Here is a 15,754-nt window from a genome sequence, read left to right as displayed (position 1 = left end):
GAGACAAGTTATATTCACTGACGGGTCTTGTTTTGCACCTCAGCCACAGCAATGGATGGATTCCAGTGTACCGACGTCGAGGTGGACGTTACATCAATCATTGTGTCATGGAAGAAGATCGGTTCAGAGGCGGCAGCGTTATGGTATGGGGTGGGATTACAGGAAGACAGAGGATCCGTTTGATAGTGGTAGAGGGAAATCTCAATGGACAGCGCTACCGCACGAGATCATCGGCCCTGTTGTTCTACCGTTTTTGCGTCATCATGGCCCAGGCATTACCTTTCAACATGACAACGCCCGGCCAAATATTGCTCGACTTGTTCAGGACTCTCTTCAACGAAACAACGTGAATGTGATCCCCTGCCCGGCTCGCTCCCCTGATCTCTCACCAATCGAGCACATGTGGGATGAGATGGATCAACGCCTTCGACGTCAACCACGTGTTCCACACACTCCAGGAACTTCGAAACATGCTCCAGCAGATATGGACAGATATCCCACAGGACCCTGTGCGACGCCTGGTCTATTCCATGAGATGAAGATGTGTTGCTTGCATCGCAACCAGAGGTGGACACACATGCTATTGATTTGTAAATTGGCATTTTGGCATGTTCATGTGTTTTTTTGTTTTTTGTGAAATCACGCATTTTCTGAAGTCAGTATGGAAATTAAACCATTTGAACACTTACAGGAGTCTTTTATCTGTTGTAAACTGAAATTGTTTCAGATTTGGTAAAAAACATAACTTTGCATTAAATCTTATTCAATGTCACAGGAACTTTTGTTGTTCAGTATATAAAAGACAGAAGGAATGGGTGCATTGTCAGAAAGAAATGGGAACATTAGTGACTTATAGTAACCATAGAGTTTAAGATAATTTTTGTCGTTAAACAAAATATCACGTGACTAACCACGGGTACGGGTAGTCCTGTTGATACCCGGGTCCTACTCAGGACCCACCCGACCCGAGTACCCGAGTTACCCGTCCCAGCCTTACCAGTCACCACTAAATTTTTGTCAGTCCCTACTTTCAACAAATAAAAAATCGTGTGAAAATTTCCTGGTTTTAATTCATTCAACATCATGTTTAGTGCAGTGATGTCATCTCTGCAGTAACTTAATTAGATCTACACCTCATTCACACAAACGTCTGTCGCAAGATTCTCTCCTTCTTTTTTAAATATTTCGCTACAAATGGATATTTAACCTCAAAGCAAAGTGAATGTTATTTCCTTGCACTAAAATTAGACAAGGGCGAACCCTGATGGTAACAGACATTCTGACTTCATTCGAAAAATATACATATATGAATATTGTTGATGTTTTGTTCGATAACAAAGATTTATAAGGTACTTTAATTGCTGGTCCACAGGGACTGGCAGTCACATGAATTACCAATCCAAGCCAAATTTTACGGTAAAAAACTGGTAATTACCGGTAAACGGGAACACTGACAGTTGTTGGTACAGCCTTTGTGATTATGTAAATTATGGATTCGGAAAATCACACTGACATGTCACGTGCTGTAGCTCACCTATCAAGGTTATTGTGGTGCTGTAGCTCACCTATCAAGGTTATTGTGGGTCTGTAGCTCACCTAACAAGGTTATTGTGGTTCTGTAGCTCACCTATCAAGGTTATTGTGGTTCTGTAGCTCACCTATCAAGGTTATTGTGGTTCTGTAGCTCACCTATCAAGGTTATTGTGGTTCTGTAGCTCACCTATCAAGGTTATTGTGGCTCTGTAGCTCATCTATCAAGGTTATTGTGGTTCTGTAGCTCACCTATCAAGATGATTGTGGTTCTGTAGCTCACCTATCAAGGTTATTGTGGCTCTGTAGCTCATCTATCAAGGTTATTGTGGTTCTGTAGCTCACCTATCAAGGTTATTGTGGTTCTGTAGCTCACCTATCAAGGTTATTGTGGTGCTGTAGCTCACCTATCAAGGTTATTGTGGCTCTGTAGCTCACCTATCAAGGTTATTGTGGTTCTGTAGCTCACCTATCAAGGTTATTGTGGTGCTGTAGCTCACCTATCAAGGTTATTGTGGTTCTGTAGCTCATCTATCAAGGTTATTGTGGTGCTGTAGCTCACCTATCAAGGTTATTGTGGTGCTGTAGCTCACCTATCAAGGTTATTGTGGCTCTGTAGCTCACCTATCAAGGTTATTGTGGTTCTGTAGCTCACCTATCAAGGTTATTGTGGCTCTGTAGCTCACTTATCAAGGTTATTGTGGTGCTGTAGCTCACCTATCAAGGTTATTGTGGTGCTGTAGCTCACCTATCAAGGTTATTGTGGTTCTGTAGCTCACCTATCAAGGTTATTGTGGTGCTGTAGCTCACCTAGCAAGGTTATTGTGGTTCTGTAGCTCACCTAGCAAGGTTATTGTGGTTCTGTAGCTCACCTATCAAGGTTATTGTGGTTCTGTAGCTCACCTATCAAGGTTATTGTGGTTCTGCAGCTCATCTATCAAGGTTATTGTGGTTCTGTAGCTCACCTATCAAGGTTATTGTGGTTCTGTAGCTCACCTAGCAAGGTTATTGTGGTTCTGTAGCTCACCTATCAAGGTTATTGTGGTTCTGCAGCTCATCTATCAAGGTTATTGTGGTTCTGTGGCTCACCTATCAAGGTTATTGTGGTTCTGTAGCTCACCTATCAAGGTTATTGTGGTTCTGTAGCTCACTTATCAAGGTTATTGTGGTGCTGTAGCTCACCTATCAAGGTTATTGTGGTTCTGTAGCTCACCTATCAAGATGATTGTGGTTCTGTAGCACACCTATCAAGGTTATTGTGGTTCTGTAGCTCACCTATCAAGGTTATTGTGGTTCTGTAGCTCACCTATCAAGGTTATTGTGGCTCTGTAGCTCATCTATCAAGGTTATTGTGGTTCTGTAGCTCACCTATCAAGGTTATTGTGGTTCTGTAGCTCACCTATCAAGGTTATTGTGGTTCTGTAGCTCACCTATCAAGGTTATTGTGGTTCTGTAGCTCACCTATCAAGGTTATTGTGGCTCTGTAGCTCACCTATCAAGGTTATTGTGGTTCTGTAGCTCACCTATCAAGGTTATTGTGGCTCTGTAGCTCATCTATCAAGGTTATTGTGGCTCTGTAGCTCATCTATCAAGGTTATTGTGGTTCTGTAGCCCATCTATCAAGGTTATTGTGGCTCTGTAGCTCATCTATCAAGGTTATTGTGGTTCTGTAGCTCACCTATCAAGGTTATTGTGGTTCTGTAGCTCACCTATCAAGGTTATTGTGGTTCTGTAGCTCACCTATCAAGGTTATTGTGGTTCTGTAGCTCACCTAGCAAGGTTATTGTGGTTCTGTAGCTCACCTATCAAGGTTATTGTGGTTCTGTAGCTCACCTATCAAGGTTATTGTGGTGCTGTAGCTCACCTATCAAGGTTATTGTGGTTCTGTAGCTCACCTATCAAGGTTATTGTGGTTCTGTAGCTCACCTATCAAGGTTATTGTGGTTCTGTAGCTCACCTATCAAGGTTATTGTGGTTCTGTAGCTCACCTATCAAGGTAATTGTGGCTCTGTAGCTCATCTATCAAGGTTATTGTGGCTCTGTAGCTCCCCATCAAGGTTATTGTGGTTCTGTAGCTCATCTATCAAGGTTATTGTGGCTCTGTAGCTCATCTATCAAGGTTATTGTGGTTCTGTAGCTCACCTATCAAGGTTATTGTGGTGCTGTAGCTCACCTATCAAGGTTATTGTGGTGCTGTAGCTCACCTATCAAGGTTATTGTGGTTCTGTAGCTCACCTATCAAGGTTATTGTGGTTCTGTAGCTCACCTATCAAGGTTATTGTGGCTCTGTAGCTCACCTATCAAGGTTATTGTGGTGCTGTAGCTCACCTATCAAGGTTATTGTGGTGCTGTAGCTCACCTATCAAGGTTATTGTGGTTCTGTAGCTCACCTATCAAGGTTATTGTGGTTCTGTAGCTCACCTATCAAGGTTATTGTGGTTCTGTAGCTCACCTATCAAGGTTATTGTGGCTCTGTAGCTCACCTATCAAGGTTATTGTGGTGCTGTAGCTCACCTATCAAGGTTATTGTGGTGCTGTAGCTCACCTATCAAGGTTATTGTGGTTCTGTAGCTCACCTATCAAGGTTATTGTGGTGCTGTAGCTCACCTATCAAGGTTATTGTGGTTCTGCAGCTCATCTATCAAGGTTATTGTGTTTCTGTAGCTCACCTATCAAGGTTATTGTGGTGCTGTAGCTCACCTATCAAGGTTATTGTGGTTCTGTAGCTCACCTATCAAGGTTATTGTGGTGCTGTAGCTCACCTATCAAGGTTATTGTGGGTCTGTAGCTCACCTATCAAGGTTATTGTGGTGCTGTAGCTCACCTATCAAGGTTATTGTGGTGCTGTAGCTCACCTATCAAGGTTATTGTGGTTCTGTAGCTCATCTATCAAGGTTATTGTGGGTCTGTAGCTCACCTATCAAGGTTATTGTGGGTCTGTAGCTCACCTATCAAGGTTATTGTGGTGCTGTAGCTCACCTATCAAGGTTATTGTGGTGCTGTAGCTCACCTATCAAGGTTATTGTGGTTCTGTAGCTCACCTATCAAGGTTATTGTGGGTCTGTAGCTCACCTATCAAGGTTATTGTGGTTCTGTAGCTCACCTATCAAGGTTATTGTGGGTCTGTAGCTCACCTATCAAGGTTATTGTGGTGCTGTAGCTCACCTATCAAGGTTATTGTGGTGCTGTAGCTCACCTATCAAGGTTATTGTGGTGCTGTAGCTCACCTATCAAGGTTATTGTGGTGCTGTAGCTCACCTATCAAGGTTATTGTGGTTCTGTAGCTCACCTATCAAGGTTATTGTGGTGCTGTAGCTCACCTATCAAGATGATTGTGGTTCTGCAGCTCACCTATCAAGGTTATTGTGGTTCTGTAGCTCACCTATCAAGGTTATTGTGGTTCTGTAGCTCACCTATCAAGGTTATTGTGGTTCTGTAGCTCATCTATCAAGGTTATTGTGGTTCTGTAGCTCACCTATCAAGGTTATTGTGGTTCTGTAGCTCACCTATCAAGGTTATTGTGTTTCTGTTTCAATCACTTTATTCAAGGTTCACAAAACACCTAAGGCCTTATTGTACCTGTTCCATTGTGTTGAATACCAAAAGCCTGTTTGGGCGTATTTCAAAGCACATTGTCATCATTCAATCGTATATTGACATCAGAAGTAATTTCTCCCAATAAAACCAAGCTATTCCTTTGCTTACAGTCCCGTCTGGCGACAGAAGAGGAGTTGGCAACGGTACACAGGTGAGTGACGGAGTACACAGGTGAGAGATGTCATGTGTCAGAGTACACAGGTGAGAGATGTCATGTGTCGGTGTACACAGGTGAGAGATGTCATGTGTCGGAGGACACAGGGAGAGATGTCATGTGTCGGAGTACACAGGTGAGAGATGTCATATGTCGGAGGACACAGGGAGAGATGTCATGTGTCGGGGTACACAGATGAGATGTCATGAGATGAAGGACACAGGGAGAGATGTCATGTGTCGGGGTACACAGGTGAGATGTCATGTGTCAGAGTACACAGGTGAGAGATGTCATGTGTCGGAGGACACAGGGAGAGATGTCATGTGTCGGGGTACACAGGTGAGATGTCATGTGTCGGAGTACACAGGTGAGATGTCATGTGTCGGAGGACACAGGGAGAGATGTCATGAGATGAAGGACACAGGGGAGATGTCATGTGTCGGAGGACACAGGGAGAGATGTCATGAGATGAAGGACACAGGGGAGATGTCATGTGTCGGAGGACACAGGGAGAGATGTCATGAGATGAAGGACACAGGGGAGATGTCATGTGTTGGAGTCCAAAAGTGAGATGTTTTTTGTCAGAGTACAAAGGTGAAAGATGTGAAAGAGATCAAAGAGTACACAGGTGCTTGCACACTGAATTACACTGAATTATTTTAACAAATTCTCAGACAAGAATCAAAAGGTGGATGTGGGTTGTCAGCTAGGTTTGGATGTGAAGAATGGCTGAGTATACCAAGGTGAGAAAGTTATACCCCCTTCCATGTATGTTTCTGTGATGCTGTTGCCTGGCAACATGGAAGTGGAAGTAGGTTATTGCAACACACATACTATTAATGTTCTCTCTTCAGTGAGGCGTACATCTCCAAGATAAAGGACACGACGGACAAGACCCAGCAGGAACTGGACAATGTCATGGAGTGGAGGATGAACTCCATCTTTGTCTGCAAGGTAAGGACAATCTTTGTATGGTTACATGAAGACACTTTGTCTGCAAGGTAAGGACAATCTTTGTCTGTGTTACATGAAGACACTGTCTGCAAGGTAAGGACAATCTTTGTCTGTGTTACATGAAGACACTGTCTTTAAGGTTAAGACAATCTCTGTCTGTGTTACATGAAGACACTGTCTGCAAGGTTAAGGCAATCTTTGTCTGTGTTACATGAAGACACTGTCTGTAAGGCTAAGGCAATCTTTGTCTGTGTTACATGAAGACACTGTCTGTAAGGCTAAGGCAATCTTTGTCTGCGTTACATGAAGACACTGTCTGTAAGGCTAAGGCAATCTTTGTCTGTGTTACATGAAGACACTGTCTGTAAGGTTAAGGCAATCTTTGTCTGTGTTACATGAAGACACTGTCTGTAAGGCTAAGGCAATCTTTGTCTGTGTTACATGAAGACACTGTCTGTAAGGCTAAGGCAATCTTTGTCTGTGTTACATGAAGACACTGTCTGTAAGGCTAAGGCAATCTTTGTCTGTGTTACATGAAGACACTGTCTGTAAGGTTAAGGCAATCTTTGTGTTACATGAAGACACTGTCTGTAAGGCTAAGACAATCTCTGTCTGTGTTACATGAAGACACTGTCTGTAAGGCTAAGGCAATCTTTGTCTGTGTTACATGAAGACACTGTCTGTAAGGCTAAGGCAATCTTTGTCTGCGTTACATGAAGACACTGTCTGTAAGGTTAAGGCAATCTTTGTGTTACATGAAGACACTGTCTGTAAGGCTAAGACAATCTCTGTCTGTGTTACATGAAGACACTGTCTGTAAGGCTAAGGCAATCTTTGTCTGTGTTACATGAAGACACTGTCTGTAAGGCTAAGGCAATCTTTGTCTGTGTTACATGAAGACACTGTCTGTAAGGTTAAGGCAATCTTTGTCTGTGTTACATGAAGACACTGTCTGTAAGGTTAAGACAATCTTTGTCTGTGTTACATGAAGACACTGTCTGTAAGGCTAAGGCAATCTTTGTCTGTGTTACATGAAGACACTGTCTGTAAGGCTAAGGCAATCTTTGTCTGTGTTACATGAAGACACTGTCTGTAAGGTTAAGACAATCTTTGTCTGTGTTACATGAAGACACTGTCTGTAAGGCTAAGGCAATCTTTGTCTGTGTTACATGAAGACACTGTCTGTAAGGCTAAGGCAATCTTTGTCTGTGTTACATGAAGACACTGTCTGTAAGGTTAAGACAATCTTTGTCTGTGTTACATGAAGAGACTGTCTGTAAGGCTAAGGCAATCTTTGTCTGTGTTACATGAAGACACTGTCTGTAAGGTTAAGACAATCTTTGTCTGTGTTACATGAAGACACTGTCTGTAAGGCTAAGGCAATCTTTGTCTGTGTTACATGAAGACACTGTCTGTAAGGCTAAGGCAATCTTTGTCTGTGTTACATGAAGACACTGTCTGCAAGGTTAAGGCAATCTTTGTCTGTGTTACATGAAGACACTGTCTGCAAGGTTAAGGCAATCTTTGTCTGTGTTACATGAAGACTCTTTGTCTGCAAGGTAAGGAAATCTTTGTGTTACAGACAATCTTTGTCCTTGTTACATGAAGACACTGTCTGTAAGGTTAAGGCAATCTTTGTTTGTCACACCAAGACACATTGCCTAGATAGGTCATAGGGTCTGTCTGGAGAGTAGAAGGTCAGTGATTCAAACCCCCAAGGGCCAAGTCATATCAAGAGATGTTAAACACTGCATGGCACTTAGGGGATGAAATAAGAACTGACTGGCTTGGAGTATGTTTAATGTTTCTGAATGGGATATCCATGTTAAAACGGCAGTATAAAATGGGTTTCTTAGTGGGAGAGCACTTCAAAACCAGCATCCTGAACATGGCATTAACACACGCATCACCTGACCTATCATAAATCAGGTAAAGGTAATATTCCTATTTTTTTGATAAATGTGACAAATGTTTTCCAACAAGAGGATGTAATTAAGTAAGGATAAGATAACAAAAATTAAGAGTGACATTTCGGTGTAGGTTCTAATACCATTATCAAGCCAACACCAAAACGTCGCTCTTAATTGTAATAAAGAAGTTATTCGTCCATAAATTCTTATCCTTACTTAGTACTCCAACTTCTAAAGAAGGAATGTAATTGTTCGTGGGATATGTATGAGAACTGGTTCAATGTGTGTGTTGTGGTCGGCAACAAAGACAGGCTGTGTTAGTGACGGAGCACATATGTCCATCAGTGAGAGAGTTTTGTCCACTGTTTCAGGATACATACCGGTGTGCTCTGCTGTCTTGTGGAAGTGTCCTCAGTGTGGTGGACACAGTGCTGTCTGGCAAGGTAAGTCTCTGTGTTTGACATACACTCTCTCTATATATATATTTAAGACAGCTACGCGATAAATCGCAAAGAACAAAGAAGAACAAAGCGTGGTTTATTACACAATAAAACATTGTTCTATCATGATGTCATTTCTGGTTTGGCAGTCGGGTAGCCTAGTGGTTAAAGCGTTCGCACGCCACGCCGAAGACCCGGGTTCGATTCTCGACATGGGTACAATGTGTGAAGCCCATTTCTGGTGTCCCCCGCCGTGATATTGCCGGAATATTGCTAAAAGCGGCGTAAAACCATACTCACTCACTCATTTCTGGAAATTCGAACATGCGCTCGCAACTTGATGGCGTTGTAAACAGGACGATGTTTTTTTTAGAGGGAAGTGTCTTATGAGTTGTTCCCCATAGATGTAGCTGGACAACGCAATGGCCGAACGATCGCACAATACACGTGATAGGCAGGAAAGAACACCTGAAACCTACCATAGATAAAATCTAACTGATCTGTTTATCATTCCTAGTGAAGTGTGTGGTATGTGATGCAAGCTTTCCTTCTGTTTCAGGCACAGAATGGTGTTGCTATTGTAAGGTGAGCTGTAGCCGCAGGTTTTCATCCAACATGTCTCAATGTCAAACTGTGCAGGATGATATTACGGTCAAAACATGTATTACTTTGTTCGTGGGTTTGTTGTTTAACGACGCACTCAGCAATACTCCAGTTATATGACAGCGGTCTGTAAATACTCGAGTCTAGATCAGACAATCCAGTGATTAATGCATCAACCAAGTCAGCGAGCCTGACCACCCGTTCCTGTTAGTCGCCTCTTACATAGTCACCTTTTACGGCAAGCATGGGTCGCTGAAGACCTATTCTACCCTGGATCTTCAAGGGTCACATATATTACTAAACACAGAGGTAGTGAGTGAATATTTCATGGCTTTTTTAGAGATAATTTGTTTGGTTTATCGGTTTCTTAAAATTCCTGCACCCTTGTCGTAAGGAGCAACTGATCGGGGTGTCAGACATCCACTTCTACTGCTGACGTGCTGGGGAGGAGAAAAGCATAAAGGATTCACCTCTTAGCAAAAGAGCAACCAAGATGCTGTTGCCTAGTTAAAGATATGGACAAGAAACGAAGGGATATTATGTACGAGTGAAGAGTCCCTCTAGGTTTTAGGGCTGGGAAGAGTCCAAATTTACTACCCGGGTACCCACTTCACTATTACCCTACCCTACCCGGGTACCCGCTGTTGGTCTCAAGAGATTGGGAATAGTTTGACCGTAGCCCTGGCAAAATGTATTTAGATACTCATATAAAAAGATCTGGTCATGCATACACTGAAGTTGACTGAAGTTTTATCTCTTTTCAAAGATATAAAGTCAGAAGTAATGCGTTCATAGTCAGAAAGAAATGCGAACATTAGTCACTTATAGTGAAATCGTGGAAGTTCTTGATAATTTTTACCATTAAACAATATATCACGTGACTAACCACGGGTCCGGGTAGTCCTGTGGGTATCCGGGTCCTACTCAGGAACCACCGACCCGAGTACACGAGTTACCCGTCCCAGCCCTACTAGGTTTGTTTGTTGACACAGACCGCCGGGCCACCATGCGGAGTGTGACAAAGCCATGGGTTTCTGTTTCTTCAACAATGTGGCTGTGGCCGTCAAGTACGCCCAGAACAAGTTCGGTGTCAAGAGGTAAGAATGAGGATATAGTGGAATAATTCAATTTTCGTTGTTATTCCTGCATTCTGATTAGCTGAATGGGTCACGTGTTATTGAGTACAATTCCCAATGAATGTAAAAAATGAAGCCACACCAACCAATGCGGGCTACTTTTATAACTGCGGAATGTCAGGAAATCCCAATACAACCTTTCTGCTCACGTGTATTGAGACCGAAGGACGAGAAGGAATAAAACAGCAAACATGCCTAGGTTTATTACCACTCGCTTGGGTTCCACAAATATCATGTTTTGGGTTTCATTTCTAACACACATTTTGCAAACTGTGTCTTCCCGTTCTCAGTGAATTAATATTCGAATCTGGCGGCAACTGACCATGTCATTTGAAACAGCCGCCTTCTCCCGGACATATTTGTTCCGGTTCGTTACAGTCTGACTGTTGCAGTTCTTCTCGCCTCTTGCCTTGATTGACAAGTCCTATGAACTTTGTTTTGATCTTACTTTGATTAAAAAATATGATGTGAATTTTTTGTAAGAATTCATACAGTTTGCACATAATTTTTTTTCGATTCATACCTCAATGAACCAAAAATATCCACGGTCAGTTTGTACGAAACACGTGTAACTCTCTATTATCTTGTCTATAATGTCAAAGGGCCATCACAAAGAGATTAACTTTAGATTCCTGGCAGACATTTTATGACAATATGTTCATGTCTGATGTGCCATATTTCAGAATCCTCATCCTTGACTGGGACGTTCATCACGGGAACGGCACGCAGCATCAATTTCAGGACGATCCCAGGTAACTACGATATATATCACCCCCCTATTTAACAACAGGTATATTCTCACAATAAGATTTTACTTATGTCACTAATAATAATAATAAGTGCATTTATAATGCCCCAGATTCCATTCACCAAGTGGATGCTCATAGCGCTACACTATTATTACCCCGGTCAATGGATCAGTGAGCACTCGATTTTCATTCTCAGCTCCCTGGGGAGTATACAACCCACTAATTGGGAATTCGGAGACAAATGTGTGTGATCTGTGTCTTTATTTCCACATTTCATGTTCCAGTTTTCACCACATTCAGACTGAAGATAGTATTCACAATATTTCTTGTTCTGCAGCGTCCTGTTCATATCCTTACATCGCTATGACAACGGTGGGTTTTACCCTGCAAGCGATGACGGCAACTACACAAAGGTCGGCAGTGGTGATGGAACTGGCTACAACATCAACGTGTCGTGGAGCGGGGTACGACATATTGGGCATTCAGTTTGGAACAAAATGTTTCCTTAAAACATACTTTTGTGCAATACATATTTTGTCTTCAGCTGAGGTTTGGGTAGAATCTACTGGATGATACAAAGTCCACATGTACATGTAACTGTGTTGTTGCTAGGTTACTAGGTACATTATTTACATTATTTTCCCTCTGTTGGTTTATAAGTAAATGTTATGCACAGTAAACTACGGTTATAACGAACTCAAAGGGACCACTAATATTAGTTTGTTATAACCGTAGTTCGCTATAAGCACATATACAGCATAACTACAGCAAGTTGTGGGGACCAAAAAAGTAAGTTTGTTATATCCGTCAGTTCGTTATAAGTGTGTTCGTTATAACCGTAGTTTACTGTAGTAACTTAAGTTAAACTTCCGTTCGGGCAGGATGCGTACGCAGCCGGGACTTTGTGAGTTTTTCAGCAGCTATATGGCCTTTCTGCATTGCGTAAAAAATTGGGTTTCATAACCCAGCCTCCCGTCCCATGCCATGTCTGCCTTGTTTTTCATGAGCCTTATACACCATGCTAATATAATGCAGGCCATGTTAGTTGAATGGACCTGTGAAGATTCCGGGTTGAATAGGTCTTCAGCAACCCAAACTTGCCGTAAAAGGCAACTATGCTTGTCTTAAAAGGCAACAAACGGGATCGGGTGGTCAGGCTCGCTGACTTGGTTGATACATGTCATTGATCCCAATTGTGTGGATCAATGTTCATGATGTCAATCACTGGATTGTCTGATCCAGACTCAATTATTTACAGACCGCTGTCTTAAAGCTGGAATATTGCTGAGTGCGGCGTTAAACAACAAACAAACAAACACACAAATGTTAGCTGAATGAGTATTATTCAAGTATTATCAATAGCTGATATTTTATTCTCTGAAAAGTTTGACTAGGCCTTGAACTGCCTTGCCTTATTTTTTCGTTGCCTTGGTAAACAATGTACATGTCTTATGTTGGGAGTTTCTCATGTATCATATGAGGTGAGGTGAAATGGGGTTTAACGTCGTGTTCAAGATTATTGCACTTGCACAATGTGCATGCACGTGTGTGTGTGAGTGCTTGTACTAGTCCGGACTGATGCCGATTTATAGTGCTAGCCCACTGAGATACCATGTCGCAGTTTAACATGAATACCCCACTCAGACACAGTATACTGACTCCGAGCCGACCAGTCCTTGTTTTAGCCCCTTAATGCTGAGCGCCAGACAGGGTAACAACAAGTACTATCTTTTAACGCCTTTTGGTATGACGTGGGCGGGTATCGAACCCCGGACCTTCTGCTCTCTGGGCGGACGCTCTACCATTAGACCACGGAGGCGGTCTTATCATTCATGACATTTCATGCTGCCAAGATATTTTATTGCCTTGTATCAGCATCCAACTGTTAATAAACTAGTTTGTAGTTTCTGTAGTTAAGTTCAATAAATATTATTGCGTCCGACCCGGAGTTGTTTAGACATATACAGAACTAATTAGACTTACCATATTCGAGGTAATAAGCACCCAGCTCTAATAAGCGCCCACAGCAATATTTGTTAATATTTTGGCTAGTGAACAATTGCAATTAAGACCCCTTCCGATTGATCAATGTACAACAGACTTATATATTCACATATATGCACCCTTAATTATGGGCAATTAAATTCTGGAAAAATATATCTGTCGTATATAAACATTTCAGGCTGTCAGCATAAACCATGATATGTATCTTTCAACTTTTTCACCGAAATAATATTCTTATAAGAGCTCCCTATTTCTAATTTTGAGAGCGCCCTGGGTGCTTATTACGTCGAATACGGTATTCATTATCACGTTTTCTAATTTGCCAGAAGTTGGATTGGTGCTTTAATCCCATGTGCTTCCTTCCAGGGTTTTATGGGGGACTCGGAGTACATCAGTGCCTTTCAGCAGATCGTCATGCCTGTGGCCTACGAGGTGAGTGAGTGAGTGAGTTTGGTTTTACCCCGCTTTTAGCAATATTCCAGCAATATCACGGAAATGGGCTTCATACATTGTACCCATGTCGGGAATTGAATCCGGGTGTTTGGCGTGACGAGCGAACGCTTTAACCACTAGGCTACCCGTCCGCCCCCTACAGGTGAGAAGCAGAGTAGTGGGGAAACTTAAACAGTAAAAGTTGCTGCAAAATGAAAGAAATGATATGAAACATGGTAACCCTGGCAACTCTTTAACAACTGAGACAAATAACAGGGATGTTTCTGGTATTCAAACTTAGCAGGTAAATTGAGGAAAAATGTTTTTTTGTCATTTTTTTAAAGTTCATCTTTTCTTACGTTTAGACATATTTTAATATTGCATTCAATGCAGCAATGTAAAACAAAAGGCTAAAGCCTTTTCTCTTATATTGGCACTGTTGTTAGCGAAATACAAGTCTTAACATTACTTATAACTGTATTAACAGGAATTGCAAACTATTTAATGGCTATTTTGGAATTTTTACCATTTTTGCAAACAACTTGGGGGTGATATTGGCTTCTGAGGTTGATATTGGCTTCTGAGCAGGTCTAAGTACCTGAATAAACATAAAAAATTCCCAGAAACTTGATTGCTGGATGTTGAGAGGTGGCACACTGGTTAGTGTGGTTGCTCACCATGGAAACTGGGGTTTGATCCCCATGAGTGGATACAGAGTTTCTATGTTTCCGGTGATTGCTGAAGACCTGTGATCTCTTGATTAGTGCTGAAGTATGAATACACCAAATAAATAAAGTACTGATCAGTGACTCCATGTCTCTCTTCGCAAACTAGTTATGGGTCTACACAACTCTCTTGCAGTTTGCTCCCGACCTGGTCCTGGTGTCTGCAGGGTTTGATGCCGCCAGAGGTGACCCCTTGGTAAGTCCTTCCATGCTGACATATTATATATATAGATACTCTTGACGAAAACAAGGACCCCAGGACCTGACCCCTGAGGTGGTACCGTCAGACCCCCCGAGGTGGTCCGTTCAGACCCCGGAGGTTGTCAGGTCAGACCCCGGAGGTTATCCGGTCAGACCCCCGAGTTGGTCCAGTCAGACCCCCGAGGTGGTCCGGTCAGACCCCCGAGGTTGTCCGGTCAGACCCCCAAGTTGGTCCGGTCAGACCCCCGAGGTGGTCCGGTCAGACCCCGGAGGTTATCCGGTCAGACCCCCGAGTTGGTCCAGTCAGACCCCCGAGGTGGTCCGGTCAGACCCCCGAGGTTGTCCGGTCAGACCCCCGAGTTGGTCCGGTCAGACCCCCGAGGTTGTCCGGTCAGACCCCCGAGTTGGTCCGGTCAGACCCCCGAGGTGGTCCGGTCAGACCCCCGAGGTTGTCCGGTCAGACCCCCGAGTTGGTCCGGTCAGACCCCCGAGGTGGTCCGGTCAGACCCCCGAGTTGGTCCGGTCAGACCCCCGAGGTGGTCCGGTCAGACCCCCGAGGTTGTCCGGTCAGACCCCCAAGTTGGTCCGGTCAGACCCCCGAGGTGGTCCGGTCAGACCCCCGAGTTGGTCCGGTCAGACCCCCGAGTTGGTCCGGTCAGACCCCCGAGGTGGTCCGGTCAGACCCCCGAGGTTGTCCGGTCAGACCCCCAAGTTGGTCCGGTCAGACCCCCGAGGTGGTCCGGTCAGATCCCCGAGTTGGTCCGGTCAGACCCCCGAGGTGGTCCGGTCAGACCCCCGAGGTTGTCCGGTCAGACCCCCAAGTTGGTCCGGTCAGACCCCCGAGGTTGTCCGGTCAGACCCCCAAGTTGGTCCGGTCAGACCCCCGAGGTGGTCGGGTCAGACCCCCAAAGGGATCGGGTCCTCGGGTCCTTGTTTTCGCATATTGACCTTGTCAAGAATAATTATTTGTTTTGTTATACTGAAATTCATTTTTAAGTTTATGAACTCTTTAAACTGTCCTATGTTTCATTGAAACGTATTGTTTTGTCACCTGGTACGTATTAGCCAATGGAATTGCGAGATTCTTATTGGAGGTATGACAGTGTTGATTGTGTGATCCTATTAGTAACACTGAGGGTACCAAATCACAATAACATGCATCTGGATTTTCAAAGATTTTCAAAATGATCTCCGCCCTAAAATTATTGTAAAGTTATCGTAGGGAAAACATAAAATATCGTAGCCTATTTTTCGAAACTATCATATCATATCATAAGAATGTCGTAAATGTAAAGTAGTTCCATACCCATTGTGAGTTT

General features: G+C 43.2%; 1 protein-coding gene across 4 annotated transcripts in view; it reads left to right on the top strand.

Moving 5' to 3' along the window:
* LOC124152934 (histone deacetylase 6-like) overlaps positions 1-15,754 on the top strand; it is a 341,819-nt gene that overhangs the window by 40,721 nt on the left and 285,344 nt on the right. For all 4 annotated transcript variants that reach the window (XM_048397096.1, XM_048397095.1, XM_048397097.1 and 1 more), the window contains 9 exons: positions 5,238-5,278; positions 6,136-6,235; positions 8,517-8,588; positions 9,145-9,170; positions 10,181-10,285; positions 11,008-11,076; positions 11,411-11,537; positions 13,444-13,509; positions 14,371-14,430. In XM_048397096.1, coding sequence (XP_048253053.1) covers positions 5,238-5,278; positions 6,136-6,235; positions 8,517-8,588; positions 9,145-9,170; positions 10,181-10,285; positions 11,008-11,076; positions 11,411-11,537; positions 13,444-13,509; positions 14,371-14,430 — 666 coding nt within the window. The remainder of the gene's footprint in view (positions 1-5,237; positions 5,279-6,135; positions 6,236-8,516; positions 8,589-9,144; positions 9,171-10,180; positions 10,286-11,007; positions 11,077-11,410; positions 11,538-13,443; positions 13,510-14,370; positions 14,431-15,754) is intronic.

Source organism: Haliotis rufescens, unplaced genomic scaffold (genome assembly GCF_023055435.1).
Source record: "Haliotis rufescens isolate VD_foot unplaced genomic scaffold, xgHalRufe1.0.p SCAF_16, whole genome shotgun sequence".
In the NCBI taxonomy this organism is placed as follows: Eukaryota; Metazoa; Mollusca; class Gastropoda; order Lepetellida; family Haliotidae; genus Haliotis; species Haliotis rufescens.
This window is presented reverse-complemented; position numbering and strand designations above follow the sequence as displayed.